The sequence below is a fragment of the Erigeron canadensis genome, chromosome 1 (assembly GCF_010389155.1).
Source record: "Erigeron canadensis isolate Cc75 chromosome 1, C_canadensis_v1, whole genome shotgun sequence".
Taxonomy (NCBI): Eukaryota; Viridiplantae; Streptophyta; class Magnoliopsida; order Asterales; family Asteraceae; genus Erigeron; species Erigeron canadensis.
In genome coordinates, this window is record NC_057761.1 from 19,179,759 (window position 1) to 19,196,004 (window position 16,246).

A 16,246-nucleotide genomic window follows, 5' to 3' on the forward strand; every position below is an offset into this window, starting at 1 on the left:
GAGTGGTGGGTGAGTGGTCTAGATGAGGTGACATAAGGTGATTGGTTGAAAGTGAGTGGTGAGATAAAAAGTGTTCCAAGCAATGCCAACGCCCTTATAAGGAGGGGGTGTTCTTGGGGTGTTTAGGAAAGAGAAAAATTGATAAATAGTAGAAGAAGTGAGGAAGACGTTAAGTGTTATAAGGAGAGACCTTAACTTTAGCATTTTATAAACATATATATATTATCTATACTATATTATAAAGCAAATTTCCCCTAGATTTTTAACATTGAACTTAAATTTTCAATATTGATTTTAAGTACTTCCCCAAAATGTTCATCCTATCGATTCTATATTTACCTAAAGTAACTATAATACATTTTTTCTCTCCTTAAATCTCAACAAATCATTTTTTTTCTCTCTCATCCAAAAATCAATTATTACTCCAATTCATTTAAAATCTTTTATCTCAAAAACCGTACATCGATAAATGATAAAAGTTATATGGGTGTTCTTAAAATTTCATGCTCTTTCATTAGAGATGTCATTCGATATACCTTCGACGAATTTTTAAATCCGAGGACGGAGCCCGTACGGCTAAGACATTTGACTATCATACTCTATGACTTATTACACTTCATGACATATCACACTCTATAAGTCTATAACTAGCTATCACCCCCACCATCTTACCGCTGCAACTCGTGGATACATACTCGGGTAGTAGCTTATAAAAAATAAACAATTATAAGCTAAGCCAAACACCCCTAAATCAGCCTTCCAACTTCGGGTTTTATTAGCTAGAGGAGTGCGTGTGTGAAGATCTATTTTGTTATTACCAAAATCGGTGAGAAATAGCTGAAATATTATGTGATCACATACACGGCATTGACTCCTATTTTATATCCATCCAATTCCAACCTCCGACTGAAGCTGCTGCTGCTGCTGCTGCTTAAGATCAAGTTAAAGATCCTCTGAAAACAAACCCTAAAAGAAGATGAAATCGTCTTCTCTTTATTCCAATTCCAATTATAATAATAATACAATTATAAATGTAGAAGCTAGTGCTAAGAAAGTTATTGTTGATAATCGAATTTCTCTCCCTTACTATTTTCGGATCGCCGATAACATTCTCCGTCAGGTTTTTTCTTCTTCCTCTTTAATACTACTCTATTTTATTGTACTAATTTGTTATTTTTTTATATTAGCAAGTAACAAATAGTGGCTTGATGATCACTGTGAGGATTTATGGTTGCTCCAATGAACCAAATAATTATTCATTTATGTGTTAATAGACCGAAGCTCCACCCGAGGAGACAGGATCGAGCTTCTCCTGTCCGTGGCCTACTAGGATTAGGATAAATGATTAGGGTTGTGTGTTCATGTATTTATATACACTAGTCGTATGCCCGGACAATGCGGCGGCGATGGTGGCGGCGGCAACAGTGGCGGTGATGGGTGGTGGGGGCGGCAATGGTGGTGAATGTAAAAGTAATTGATGTTGAAGGAGATAGTGTAGTTATATTAAGGATTGAGAGATTTATGTTGTAATTATTTCATTAAGGGTATTATAGGTATACTAGGTGAAGATGTTTAAATTAGTGAATAAACGAGAGAGGTATTTTAGGTATATCAATTCATCTTTTGAGATTTTGGGGGAGGGGTTCCCCTCTTATAAGAGATTATTTATCAAAAATTATATATATAGATTATAAATATAAGTTATAGATAGATATATAGATAATATATACATATATGTATGCCCTTATATTCTTAGATGCTTTAATTCTTTATGTGATATATACGTGTACTCTCATTAACACACACAATTTACATACTCTCGCTAGCCGTCTCTATACTTTTGAGTAGAGGAATGACCGTCTACATCTCATTTTCTCTGATGGGAATTGGTATTATTGTTATGTGTGAATATGTTTTATTAGGCCAAATTTAGAGAGCCTTTCCTCAAAGAAAAAGTTTTTCATTTTTTCTTTTCGTGAGAAAATGAAAAGGCTTTTATTACTAGGAAACCATTGACAAATTTGAAAACTTATTTAGTTGTTTTCATATTCAAGTTTGGAATGCACAAGGAGTTATCCATTCCCGTGATAGAAAACACTTGGTTCAATAAAACTGAGTTATCTGTTTGTAGTGAAAAGTTTTCTGGAAAAAAAAAAAACCCTATCTGAACAGTGAACACCTTTTTTTTTTTTATAATATTTCAAGTTTTCAATGAAAGTTATTTTGGAAAACACTTTTAGTTTTTTACAACTAAAAATGCCATGAAGTATTTATTTACTAATTCTGCTTTTTCTCTTTCTATCAAGTTAGTTAAATTTATCAGCTTTTTTTACGCTTTTAAATTCACTTTGTATCCGCAGGCTGCAATTTTCCGACGAGAGAAAAATATTATTGACTTGTATATAATGCTCCTTAGATTTTTAAGGTATTCACTACATTAAATATTGGCCTTTCTTCAAGTTAAGCTGATCCAAGCAGACATCGTATTAAATTATGCTTCTGTTTTTAGTTTGGCTCAGGAAACAATACCACACCATCGAGATTATAAAGCATGTTCTCAAACGGATAAGCTATCCCTCAAGAAGGTAGGTACACCATCTTGAGTTTTTTGTTCCATCACCACCCACTGTCAGCAATTCTTATAACATTTTGATATCAGAAATTTAATAGTGCCTTAATGGAGGCTGAGGACCTGCGCCCATCTGTGCGACTGAAGATTAGCGAGTTATCTACAAAACAATCAAATGGGCGGAGTCAACTTTCACAAAAGAAATTGATAGATTCACCAAGATATCTACCAGATGAAGCATCTGTTAGGCAGCAAAGTCTGATGAACAATTATGCCATCAACAAGGTATATTTAACATTATATATTTTTTGTTTATAAGTATACACAATCCCTTCCTGATTTTTAGTTTATAAGTATACACAATCCCTTCCTGATTTTTAAGGTTGCTGCAGCTAATATCCCTGCAGTCAATAGCAGGGATATTTGTCCTTTTTTAAATATGTTGTATATATGTATATATATGCATGAGAACAGTTATTGTGAAAAGGAATTGATTCACAGTAATAATACCGATGACAAAAATCTAGGAAAAATGATATATGCAGCAACTGTAGGCATAATCCTAAATCCTTAGGAAAAAAAATTACACATTAATTTTTTTAGTTTATAAGTATACAGAATCCCCTTCCTGATTTTTATGGTTGCTGCAGCAAATATCCCTACAGTCAATAGCAGGGATGATTAGCCCTTTTTTATATATGTTGTATATATGTATATATATGTATATATATGCATGAGAACAGTTATTGTGAAAAGTGTCTTTAAATGCGAAGAATAGGAAGTCTTGGGCGAAGGTGCGTCACAGTTGTTTCATTTTATAAAGAATAGGGTTTGGGCCTGGATCTCGGTGGTATTTATTTCATCTTTCTAAAATCATAAAAATGGTAAACCCGGTGTTGCACACGACTTTGGACTTAGGTTTTACCTTTTGCGGTTTAAGCTAAACCCGAATCCCTAAATTTCATACCGTTTTGGCCTTTTGGGACAAATGTTTTTTTTTTTTTAATAAATCTTAAAGGATAAACTCTAGGCTTAACCCCAAATTTCATTCGGTTTAGGACTGACAAAGTTATTAATTTATTTTTTTTTCTTCTAAAACTTTATAAGGTAAACCCTAAAGGGGAAAAGTGAATAGCTAAATCATGTGGTAAAAGTTTTCATTGTATTGCATTATTTTGTAAGGGAAATGATAAATCCTTCTAAAAGAATACCCTAAATACCCTTCTAACCATAAGATGATCACATGTGCTACAATCAAGGGATAAGATTAGGAAAGAGATTTAGTGAAATTCATATGTCATCATTTTGTGATTTTAGGAAGATTTTTAGGCTAATCTTTAGGAGGATAGATCATTTCACGTTTGTAAATCGTACTTTGATGTACCTTATGTGAGTAATTTGATGCACTTTACTTGAGCATAAGGTGCATGAAAGAGTGAATTTTCTTAGGTGCATAAAAAGTTTAAGACATAAAAATTAGTTGCAAACAAACATCAGGTGCATTCAAGGTGGGAGACCTACCCTTCCCTTTTCATTTGCAGCCATTCACACACACACAACCCTCTCTCAATATCTCTCTCTTCATTTCATTTGCACCTTGTTAATGGTATCCGCTGCAACGCACGGGTACCATGCTAGTGTGTGTATATATGTTGTGAGTATGTGTTTATGTATTTACAAATGGTACTGTGATTATTCGGTGAATTGGCTTAAAATGTATACTTGTGAATCGAAGTTCCAAAAATTGGTAAAACAGTCTTCTTACCCAAAAATCCCTTCTCACCGGATTGTGATCTATTTTAGGTGATTAGAGTATCTGTAACAATCACACTAAACCACCCTATAAAATTTGCCACATTGAACCCACTTCTGCACTACGACAACCATGTTGAAAGTTGGATCCACAATACACCACATACTACCCACAATAAACTTAAAAGAAAGAAAAAAAACACTGCCTTGAGTGCCTTCCCACCTTGGTCACACCCACAATGTGACCCATGCGTGCTATTGATACGACGCTGACAGTTGCTAATCCTCTTGCGGTGATATAACCATATCGCAGGATTATATGTCTAACGTATTGAAGCTGTCAAACATTACTTTATTGGCTTAACTTTTTGGTGTATCTTGAGGATGGTTGTATAAATCTGTCTTGAAAAATGGCAATCCTGTGTTTGCACATCGTAGAATAGACACGTAAATTGGAGTGTGCACAATGTTTCTATAATTTGATTTTTTTTTTGCCCCAAAATTGAATATGATAATCTAAAGTGTAGTCTAATGGTTAATGATGCATATAATTTTGTATTGGAACTTATGTCTTTTTAAGTTTTTCGCAATTTGAAAGAAACAGAACTTATTTATGAAAATTTATAATACCAGGCACCACAAGTTAATGCTCATGGGTATGCGTATCGAGATGCTCAGATACAGATCTATTCACCTGCCAAATCTCTGGTCGAGCAAACTAGGCAATTGTAAGTGCTGTCGTTATGGCTTAACCTTATGTATTTACCAATTTATGTATAGACATATATTTACAATCACACATTAGCTCTCAATCCTTGAATTGGGTTTTAACTTTTAATTGAATGTTGTCTTTCAAGTTCAATATTTACAATCACACATTTACAATTTCTTTTTATGCTACATTACCTTATTTAATAAGTCAATGTCTCAATGAATGAATTCATTAAAGCGAAGATGTGAAGTTCAACTATTGTTGCAGATGGGATAAGTTTACCCTTCTAACTGACTCGTTACTTTGGTTTATATTATGATATGACCTGATTAAAACAGAAACTAGGAGAACCAACACGGAGAATTACACCACAAAACAATTGTTGGATGATAAATGGCTAAATAACTATTTTTAAGCTTTATGAAATCTTAAACTGGATTTTTGAGTTACAGCAACTCCTAATTGTTCAAAGAACCGACAATAATCTCCCTCAATAAAAATACTGTGGCCATAGGTCTTATTTAACCAAGTTGTGTAACCCTAAACTTTGTGCACAAGAGAATACTAAATGTAACAAGCTAAATATCAACGATCGACACTTTGCACCCCTATGCACTTATTAAATTTGATCCATATCAGTGTATTGATATATTTTTGCGAAACTTAGAGAGTCAAATGAAAGATGGCAAATTTGCGGTTTTGGGGAATGTCAAATAATACAAGAGAATCATTTTAGTTTTGTTTCTATGATGACACGTTAAGTGTTAATTTTGAGATACTAAAGGTTTATAAAGCTTTTACTTATATTCTTACATTATAATACTATAGAAATCACTAATTCAAGGATTAGCCGATTAGTTTACTGAGTTTCTTTTATATATGAATATAATATATATCTGCATGTTATTCTCATACAAACTATTTTTTGTTTGTTTTTCTTGCTGATTTAGATCTCTAAATATTCCGCGTGCACAGGAGGAAACACTCTCTAGACATTCTATATTGGGTCCAAACGGACTTCGTGGGCAATGGCAGACGCCTACCGTCAATTATGCGGTATTCCAGTTTACCATCCCCTTCTCATTCTATTTAATGATTTGGTTATGTAGAGGGTTTATACTCTTATTTATACCACAGGTTCGCTATCCAAGCATCATTGATTTGACACCCGTGGAGATTCCAAGGTTAATTTAGTTTTTTGCAAAGAAAAAAGCATCAGTTCACTATATTTTATTGTAGTCATAGCCTAGAGCTGGAAAAATGGGTAGGTTGGGTAATGGATTTAAATATACGGAGTAATTAGCCAGTGTTTTCATAACCGTACTCACGGGTTGGGGTACTTTGTCCAAGATTTCAATTATATTTAATAAATAAATAGTGCGCTGAACAAAGATAATTGCAAATTGTATTATATCGATAATAATTTGATGAATTGACTAAAAAGATTTCGGAAGTTTCATATTCTAAAAGTACACTTTGGGTGACCAACTTGCAACCCGTTCTACCCATTAAATTCATCTTCTTTATGATATATAACTATATATATGTATGTATCTATGTTTTTTTTTTTAATCTTACCTTTTTGACCAAGAGTGATGATACATAACCTGAAGCGACTATTATGAGTTGAATTTTGCCACTGCGTTTTACCCAATAGAGATATTACTGGTAGTCTAGTAGTACAATTGTCATCCCAACGGCTGATGTTTAGATTTTCTAGACGTACTAGTAAAATCTGTTATTTTGATGTTGCAAGGGAGAACAAGTTGCCTTCCCTGGAGGATGGCGTGTCAGTGGAAAAAGGGGCTCCACACGTTGCTAGCAACTTAGAAAGAGAAAAATCAAGTCACGAATCATTTGCTTTACAAAACAATAACAATAAGCCACATGTTGATGAACCCGGTTCCTTGATTTCTTTCGAAGAAAAACTAGAAAGTCCAGTTCAGTTGGATATTATTAGGCAGCCTTCTCCACCTCCTGTTCTTGCCGAGGTCCAAGATTTACTCCCAGCATCTCCGGATACAGGCCCTGGATCTGGAAATCCCATCGATGATGTTTGTTCTGAATCTCCTCTGGAATTGCACATTGTGAGATACTCAGATACTCCATATTTTATTTATTTTTCTTACTTTTGTTTATTATATATTTATAAAATATATATGCTTTGTGAGTTCTGCTCATAGAGGTGAAATGCAAACTATGTTTTCTTGCAGTCATCAAAAGTGATGGACCATTTCATGAAGGTGGCAAAGTCAAATACAGACAAAAATTTAGAGACATGTGGTATTCTTGCAGGGTCACTGGTACGTGGCGTCAGTTATTGCAATGACTATCTGTTATGAGTGTTTATCTAATTTGTTCCTATTGATTGCTTTTAGAAAAACCGAAAATTCTATGTGACAGCACTAATCATCCCAAAGCAAGAAGCAACAGAGAACTCGGTAGAGCTCTAACCTTATCCTCATATTTTTGTTTCATCTATTTGCAGATGACAGCTTTACCCTTATTTTTTATGATACAACCATTTCAACTTGCATTATATTGTAGAGTAGCTAGAGGTGGAGAAACGAGTGGATTGGACGGGTTGGGTAATGAGTAACGATGCAAAATGTATGTTGTGGTTCTTTCAGGTTGATCCGAAACACTTTTTGATATTGTGAACAAAATGAATACAATATATGCCATCTCAATAATAAAATAGCTTTTTAAAATGCGTTTTGGGAGGCTGTGATCACTAAAAGGTACTTTCTGTGACTGTCTATGTGTTTGACCTATTTAATTGTTTCCTCTCCAGTTGTTTTTTTTTATCCGTTGAAGATAAAACTTTATAGGAATTGACCCTCTTGTGAATGGGTTGAAATTGTCATATACTCATATCCAAGATTAGCCATAATGTGATTGATTTGGCTGGAAATAAAGACTTAATATGATATATTACCAAAAGGCATGCGAGCTATGCTTTTAGTTTATGTCGGGTCCAGTTCTGGGTTGGGTTCTGTTATTTCCATGGGCTTGCGGTCCAGGCAACCATAAACTCAAGTTTTGAGACATGCAAATTCTCAAGTGTTACGCTATGAGAGATGTTAGGGTGCGGAAGAATTGAAGACTATAACTGATTTTGTTTTGACAAGCAAAAAATATGATGAAAGCCATGGTAGTTTTTGCTGTTAGTTTCAATTATATGTATCTTTTGGATCAGGAATCATTAAACTGTTGTTGTAAACAAGTTATATTAAGGTTTAGTTGATGATGACATGGAGTTTGCAAAATATAAACAAAAAAAGGGATATATTACTAATTTACTTATTTCTGGTACAGTGCCAGGCAACTAACGAGGAGGAAATATTTGAAGTGCAGGATAAACGATCACTCTTTCCCCTTGGATGGATCCATGTGAGTCATATGATAATAATTATGAATTTAGAATCATCTGTATCTTACTTTGTTTGCTTAGAGCAGAAATGTATCTAATTTCTGTTTTTCAGATTTCACAAATATATAAAATTCAGTACTAATTTTAGTTCTTCACATATTTTCAAAAGGATACCAGAATGATGTATTGATCCACTTCTGTCCAAAACATACAACAAAGGTTGATGCCCGTGCTATGGGGCAGGTTCTTATAGCTTGCATTGATTAAACCAAATAATTTTTTTTATCTAGATCAGTTTTGATTTTTTTATTTTGTTTTTACCAAAAAGTCAGTAATAATAATGGAAACTTAATATATGGTGAAGCCTGAAGGAATAAAAGTGAAGGTTCTATTTAAGTTCAAGGGTTGTTTGGTCAATTTGAGAGGCCTGATGTTCAGGGGCTGGCTGGTCATTTTCATTAACTTAACTAAAATAACTCAGAAAAAAGGGGTAGATGGAGTCAAATCCTAGCATCGGCTGTGTTCAAAGATATTATTGTTGGGCCTGGCAACCACAAACTCAAGTTTTAAAAAATAGTTGCTTTATTGGTTTTGCCCAAAACTAATAAATCCCTTGGAAGATGGCTAATAACAACAGACAATAATTTAGATCTTGTATTTAATTAAGAGCTGTTATTTTCTATTATATCCTAACTGTGTATATAGTAGATGGCTATTTGCAGACACGTTATGATTTATAGAGAATAATGATCTTCATTAGCTTAAGATTATAGCCCATTTCTCAACCTGTTAGTGTATTTCCCTAAGGTGTCCTATGTTGATGTTTCCCGAGTTATGATTTGATAATCGTATTTTTGCCATCTTTATTCTTAAGATTACTAAAATCGTATAGATTTTTTTTTATATATATTTATAAAAAACTTGGTGCTTTAGTTTTATAATCCTGGAAATACTCTATGAGTATTATCTTACTCAACTTGTATTACATCCTGATCTTTGTTTATTATATGCAGACTCATCCTACACAGTCTTGTTTCATGTCATCAATTGATGTTCATACCCACTATGCATATCAGGTAATATTTCCCTTCCTGTCCTTTTTGATAATAAATCAATAATCATAATATTTTCTGCTCTTGTGCTGCAAGGACTAAGGAGCTCTTAGGATCAACACACTTGTTAAAACCAACTAGAACCCTATCTTAGTTTCAAAATCAATATGAAAATTTTACAAATATTGGAAGAGGTGACATAAAATGCAGTTTACGGACATTCCAGAGTAATCTTTAGAACTGAAATAACTGCCTTCTGCTTAACTCCTATGAAATATCTTTCGGAAGATCGTATGTGCCACTCTGGGAACTTTATATCTGAAAATGGACTACTAATCTCTGAGACCCATTAGGGTGTCTCCCTTCCATAGTATGGTAAAGGGGATTGGGTGTAGGGTGTGTGTTGAAGAGGTCCATTTTGGAAAATATCTTTGTGAATAGACACATTTGCCAGAAATTATGTGACTGTATTAAATAAGTTGTTCAAAATCTAATTAACAGAATAATTTTTTTATAAAGGCTTTTCCGAGTTTTTGAGACATTCAGATAAGAGAAAACTTGTTAATATAATAATATTGCCTACCATAACAACCATCTATCACTTTGCACCTAATTGATTAGGGATTATTCGATAATATATTATAATTTTAAGCATGAGCATGTAGATAAATGAGTAACAAATATATTTCTCTCCGATAATAAGAAACAAAAGTCGTAGGTGATGAATTGATAACATCATATTATTTGGATAAATTATAATTAGAAAAAAATGTGAGAAATATCAAGTGCAAGTTTACATTCAATCTTACAGTATACGTTTTTATTTATTTTATTTATTTATTTAAGTTTATATGATGTACATTAGAGCTGACAATTTTAGACACATACCTTTTAACATGACACCAAACGACACGGTCTTAACAGGTTTCGTGTTTGATTATAACAGTGTTACGACATGAAAAAATGCCATTATATTATGTATCATGTCGTGTTCGTGTCCAACCTTAACAGGTGGCATGCCTTATCGTTAGAAGGTCATGTAGGACCTGTTATGCCAGCGCTAGAATGTACATTAACCAACTTAACTTTTTTTCAAGACGTATTTGAAGGATGTTTAGTTCGATCAATTGACATAGTTAATTTAGCAAGTAACAACATGCCCCTCAAGTTGATCACTAGTTAGTGTGAAGTTGTTACCATTTTGTAGTTTCTCATCATCAATATGTATAGTTTCATCACCAGTCGCATTACCAACTTCATTTAGGCTGGAATTTTCATACTCTTGAAGGTTTATGCTGCGACTATGGTGATCCAAGTGTCCGGTGTAGTGGACAAATACAAGAATAAGATTAGTTCAAAATTAGAGTACGCTCTTTATATGAAATCAATAAAGTCACAATTGTTAGTGTACTTTTAAATCTGCTGTTCAGTGAACCTTCCCCACTTTTTGTTTGAATAATTGGACAACTATAGATAATTATAAATTTGGAATTTTGTTGCTGTTACATGGAGGTCTAGCTTAAGTGTGAAAATTTCTTTTGATAACTTTAGAGTGTAAACCCATGCATTGTTTTAACTTTTAATGAGGACTTCTCTTGTTTATTCTCCAGATTATGTTGCCCGAGGCCATTGCGATTGTCATGGCACCAAGAGATAGTTCAAGGTTAGAGTCATTTGTTTTGATACAAATGTTTAATGTCTTTTTTGTTTATAATGTGTTTTGTTTACACCACCTGCCCTTCCAAAACTTCACATTCTTACTAACATTGCCATTTGCCAACTCATGAAAGACTTTGGCTTTCCATAGTTAGTTACCCTAGGTACATATCCATGACGACAAAAAACGAGTATCTTATTTAGTAGTAGTGGTGGGATTTTGACACATTTTTAGGAATGGTTCGATTTGGGTTATGTTTTTCCTTCTACTCTAATGGTTCAACTAGAAAAAGTCAACTAAAAAGGAAATGAGTAATATTAGGTTTAATGGGCCAAAAGCTGACCAACGTGTTAACTTTAATGCATACAACTTCATAATTGCTTTATTGGAAAAATGTGAATTTTATAGTAATAATACATTATTTTTGATCATATCTGATGTAGTAATGTGTTGGTTATAAAAAAATGTACGAACTTAGTGTTGTGGATTAATTCAAACGGACCTGCGTTTTATCCATAATTGAAATACTTTAAGTACTGTGACAAAGGAAAGTCTTCTCTTTGATGGAAGTGTAGAGAATAGAATTAGTACTCGTATGTAGTAATGAAGCTTTGTTGTTGACTACGCGTTTGTATAACAATGTTCATATATAGAAATCATGGCATTTTCCGGCTGACAACACCTGGTGGTATGGGAATAATTAGAAACTGTCCTCATCGTGGTTTCCATGCACATGATGCACCTTCAGATGGCAGTCCAATTTATAAACAATGTACAGATGTTTATATTAACCCCAAGTTGAATTTTGACGTGATTGATCTACGACGATGATCTTTGAAAGACGGGTATGATAAGAGTTCATTTCATGCAAATACTATGTATATACTGGAAAAAACCATTTTCATTGACAATCTGAATATTGTAACCGAAGTAACTTGTTTGTCTTCCTTGAAGAAAGATTTGAGAGTGATGTTTGTAAGGGAAACCATCTTTCAAGAAATTTGTATTTTCGCATCAAACGTCTATACTCCATATTTTTTAGTATATATATGTTAGACGTATTTATTCATCTCGTTCTCATTGGCTGTTACTTTGATTATTCTAAAATCTTGTCAATTATAACTATCCTAAAAACCCTGCATCGGTTTTGATGAAGGGATTATATACAACTTTTAATATGCTAATATTTTAATCCCATTTGTTTTCATAAACCTGGTGCCTTTGGGCTCTTATTTTTTAATGAGTAATTTTAGATTCACAAACTTTTTACAAATAAAACCAACTCACATGCCACTTATGTTTGTAAAATTTAGTTTGTAAAATGTTTTTCACTCTAGCATAGCTCTTTTTTAATTTATACAAATATCATGATTAATCTAAAATTTGGGTTTCTTTTTTAATTTTCCTTTCATACTTGTCTTTTTTTTTTCTCTTTTTGCACTTCTAACACTTTCTTTCAATTTCTTTTCTTCCTTCTACTACTTATGCCCCTAAGCTCTAATACTCTTACAATGAAGGTCCTCATCAGCTAACGATAATTAACTTTTGAGTGTCTAACAAAAGTTACGAAAACTGTTGCAAATCAGTTTATTTTTTCTAATAGGGGCTACGTACTTTTCTCTAACGGGTCTTAACGAACGTTAACTGTTATCTGGGTTTCTAAATTGACAGATTGACTTATTAGACATTACTTCTAACTTAACAAAGTCTAATGACACTATGTTCAACTTCTTTCACTTTTATGCTGTATGACAATTACAATTCAATGACAAATTACTAACAATTTTGTAAATGATCCTAAAAACACGTTATAAATCTTTACATATTATCGCACACAATAAACGTCTTAAAAATACCCTATTAATTTTACATGATACCATATACATAAATAAATGTAATGTCTACTGAGTCAACGCCCGGGTGCGTATCCCGTTCTATTCCAAAACATACAAAAGTTTTTCAATTAAATGCATCAAAGTTTCAGTTTTTAATGAAATGCTCAGATGAGTGGACAACCATAGTTGATTTTTTTTTTGTAGTGTTGTTAACGTTGTTGAACTTATGAATAGTTGAGAACAATCATATTCTTGTTAAAGCTATAATAATGTATCTTAAGCAGTTTAACGCATGCAATACAGGCTATTGTCAAAGGTACTCATGTTCTCCATCTTTCACACTCTATCTTTCGCATCATCAATCAATCTTCCATCTATCCTACATCATCCCAATCAATCAATAATTCACCTCTTCCTTCAACTATCTTTTTTTTTAGCGGCATTCTATTCTACTTCTACTCCTAAATTATACGTATGCCTGGAAATAAGACTTTCAAAAAACCTCTATTAATTCACCCTCACAAATGTGAGAAGTGGGACTCGAACCCAGGTGGATCCTCCTAAGGTTAAAGACCTTACCAATGGGCTACCATTTTTTATAAATTTTTTTCCCATTTTTTAAACTTCAATATTTCCAAACAATCTATTAAAAAACCTTTGCCAATATTATATGCTTGGAAGACATTTCAAGCTTAAAAAGAAAGTGAACTGATATTTATATGCAAAGCTGGATTGTGGTTTTGTACATCATGGTAAATTAACAAAATTTAATGATACTATTATCATTTTCTAAAGAAAAAAGTTTTAGATATATTACTTTTATTTCTTTATTACTTCCACCTCCATGGCCCATTTTAGAATCCGTATTGCATCTTTCTTGGAGCCCACAAATAAAAAAAACGTTGATACAATGAATATCAAAAAGTTTTCTTTTATATCTTTCCACATTCTCCCAAAGTCTCACCGCCAAAAAAAAGTTACATTGTGAGAAATGAAAATTGATATTTTAGATGTAAGACGATTTTTACACTTTTTGTTTCAAAGACGGATACAGATAAATGGTTAACATCCCCATACGGATTCATCTATGCCAGTTCGATTCATGGTAACTCCTTAAAGAGTTTGCTCTTTATGTATTAGAAGGGTATAGTGTTGCTAAGGTCCCTTCTTGAGTTTTTAACCAAAATAGTGTATTTGAAAAACTTATTTACCAAAATGGTATACTTTAAAAGCTATTTACCAAAATGGTGTAGTTGTCTTTAGATTCTTTTCATTCTATTATCTTTATCATTCATTCAATTTAATACATCCAAATCACAATTTACCATACAAATATGTCTAACAAATACCGGAGATTGTTAAATGAATTACGGAAAGGCAAACTCCTGGCTTTCTTTTGTTCGTATAAGTGGAAACAATAGCTTTGTTGTAACATCTCGAACTTTTTAATTAACGGTTGACCTAAGTCCCATAATCAGATCTCATAACCAAAAAACTCTCTTTCTCTCTAAAAACCCTAGCTCCCTCCTTCTCATCCTATTCGATTTCTTGGTGTTTTTAGTGGTGATTTCTCATAAATCACAAGCCTTCAATCCTCCTTACAGGTAAAACATGAATATTTGATCAGTAGATGAGTCCTTCCATTAGGGTTTGTCCATTAATTCTGGCCATAAGGGTTGGGATTGATTAATTTTGGTATTTCCGGGTAAAAGCGATGTTTTCATGAATATAATCGTTAATCGAATTAGATAGCAACATCAAGTTGCAAACTTTAATGATGAATTATGTTATCTAGATGTAATAAAGTCAATTCCAGGTGCTTAATTGGAAACCCACTTGATGTATTGAGTTTTTGATCAAAACGTTTTCGATTTTGCGTCTTGCGGGTGTTCTAAGGTGTGCACCATTGTTTCAATTGATTCAAGGATCAATGGATGATATCAAGTCATCAATTGTGTCCTACTTGATGTTAATTTAAAAGAATTTGGTGTTTATAAGGCCTGGGGATATCATGGAAACGTTTTTAGGGTTTTATGGGAATATCCAATGAAAAGATCTGTACAGGTCGTAGTTACACATGTGCAGATGGTAGTTCCATATGTACAGGTCGTAGTTACACATGTGCTGATGGTAGTTTCATATGTGCAGGCTGTAGTTACACATGTGCAGGTTGTAGTTACACATGTGCAGATCGCTTGCACAACCTCAAGTGTGACCTATTTTACATATATGTTTCTTTTAGCTAAAGTGCTGGTCATTTAATGATTATAGGTAGTCGGGAATTCTTGCAAAGTTTGGTAACTTACATTATCATTTGTTGTGTGCTTCTCCAGGGTAAGATAAACTACTTTGACACGCTGAGGGTTCAACAAAAACATAGTTTTCATATAATAGCTTCCCTAAATGGTATCTTGTTTGCTTATGGGTATTCGGGATTATATGGGAGGTGATATGGGCTATGTAGATGCATATTGAAGCCTGAAATGCTACCCCAATGATATGTATTGATATGGGATGCTATGTATGCTTGATAGATGATATGGTATGAAAGACGAAAGACGATATGAAATGATGTACGATCTAAGATGATAAATGATATTCAATGTTGTAATGATATACGATATGCAATGATATATGCTGATGTACGAGATGTAACAATGTATGCGATGTAATATATGCTATGAAATGCTATGTAATGTCTTGAGATGAATTGAGATGTGTTATATGTTGATGATATGTAAAATGTGCATGACTACATGGCTTGTTCATCTAGTTCACTAGACTTATTAAGTTGTCATGACACGTGCACGTTTAAGGGCCAAAACGTTAAGATGTATATGTGATATGTTTAGGTAATGTGAACACCTAAACTATATGAGATGTGAAATCGAGCTCGTAATTTTAGATGAAAGTGTTAAGCTTAACCCGTGCTTGCCCTTGTCCGGCGGGTGCGTAGATGTGGTTGCTTGGGTGGCTCCTTGCAACATGGTCAAATATGTGAATAGTAATACGGGAGGTCTGACTCGCCCCATTTGTCTTGAACATACGGATTACTCCGGGATTGGCTTGTCATTCCTTAACGACATTGATGTACAGCCGTAAGGTTTGTCCATCCAGTCGGGTGTGACTTATGTCACACTTATAAAGATGCATATGTTATATGAGATGCGTGACTTATGTCACAACTATAAAGATGTTTAGATGTGATATGTGGAGATATAAAAGATGACTAGGCACATTTAAGATGACCCATCCTAATATGAAAGATGTTGATGCTATGATATGTATGTGAGATG

The 16,246-nt window shown here is 33.4% G+C and overlaps 1 protein-coding gene across 1 annotated transcript; it reads left to right on the forward strand.

Moving 5' to 3' along the window:
• The first annotated feature begins 793 nt into the window (after nt 1-793).
• On the forward strand, nt 794-12,191 carry LOC122583159 (AMSH-like ubiquitin thioesterase 1). The gene is made up of 14 exons (XM_043755591.1): nt 794-1,120; nt 2,361-2,425; nt 2,510-2,585; nt 2,660-2,854; nt 4,955-5,049; nt 5,984-6,089; nt 6,171-6,217; nt 6,790-7,120; nt 7,247-7,336; nt 7,412-7,474; nt 8,352-8,426; nt 9,420-9,482; nt 11,069-11,121; nt 11,769-12,191. The coding sequence occupies exons 1-14, from the start codon at nt 977-979 to the stop codon at nt 11,944-11,946; spliced, it is 1,581 nt and encodes a 526-aa protein (XP_043611526.1). The 5' UTR covers nt 794-976; the 3' UTR covers nt 11,947-12,191.
• The last annotated feature ends 4,055 nt before the right edge of the window (nt 12,192-16,246 follow it).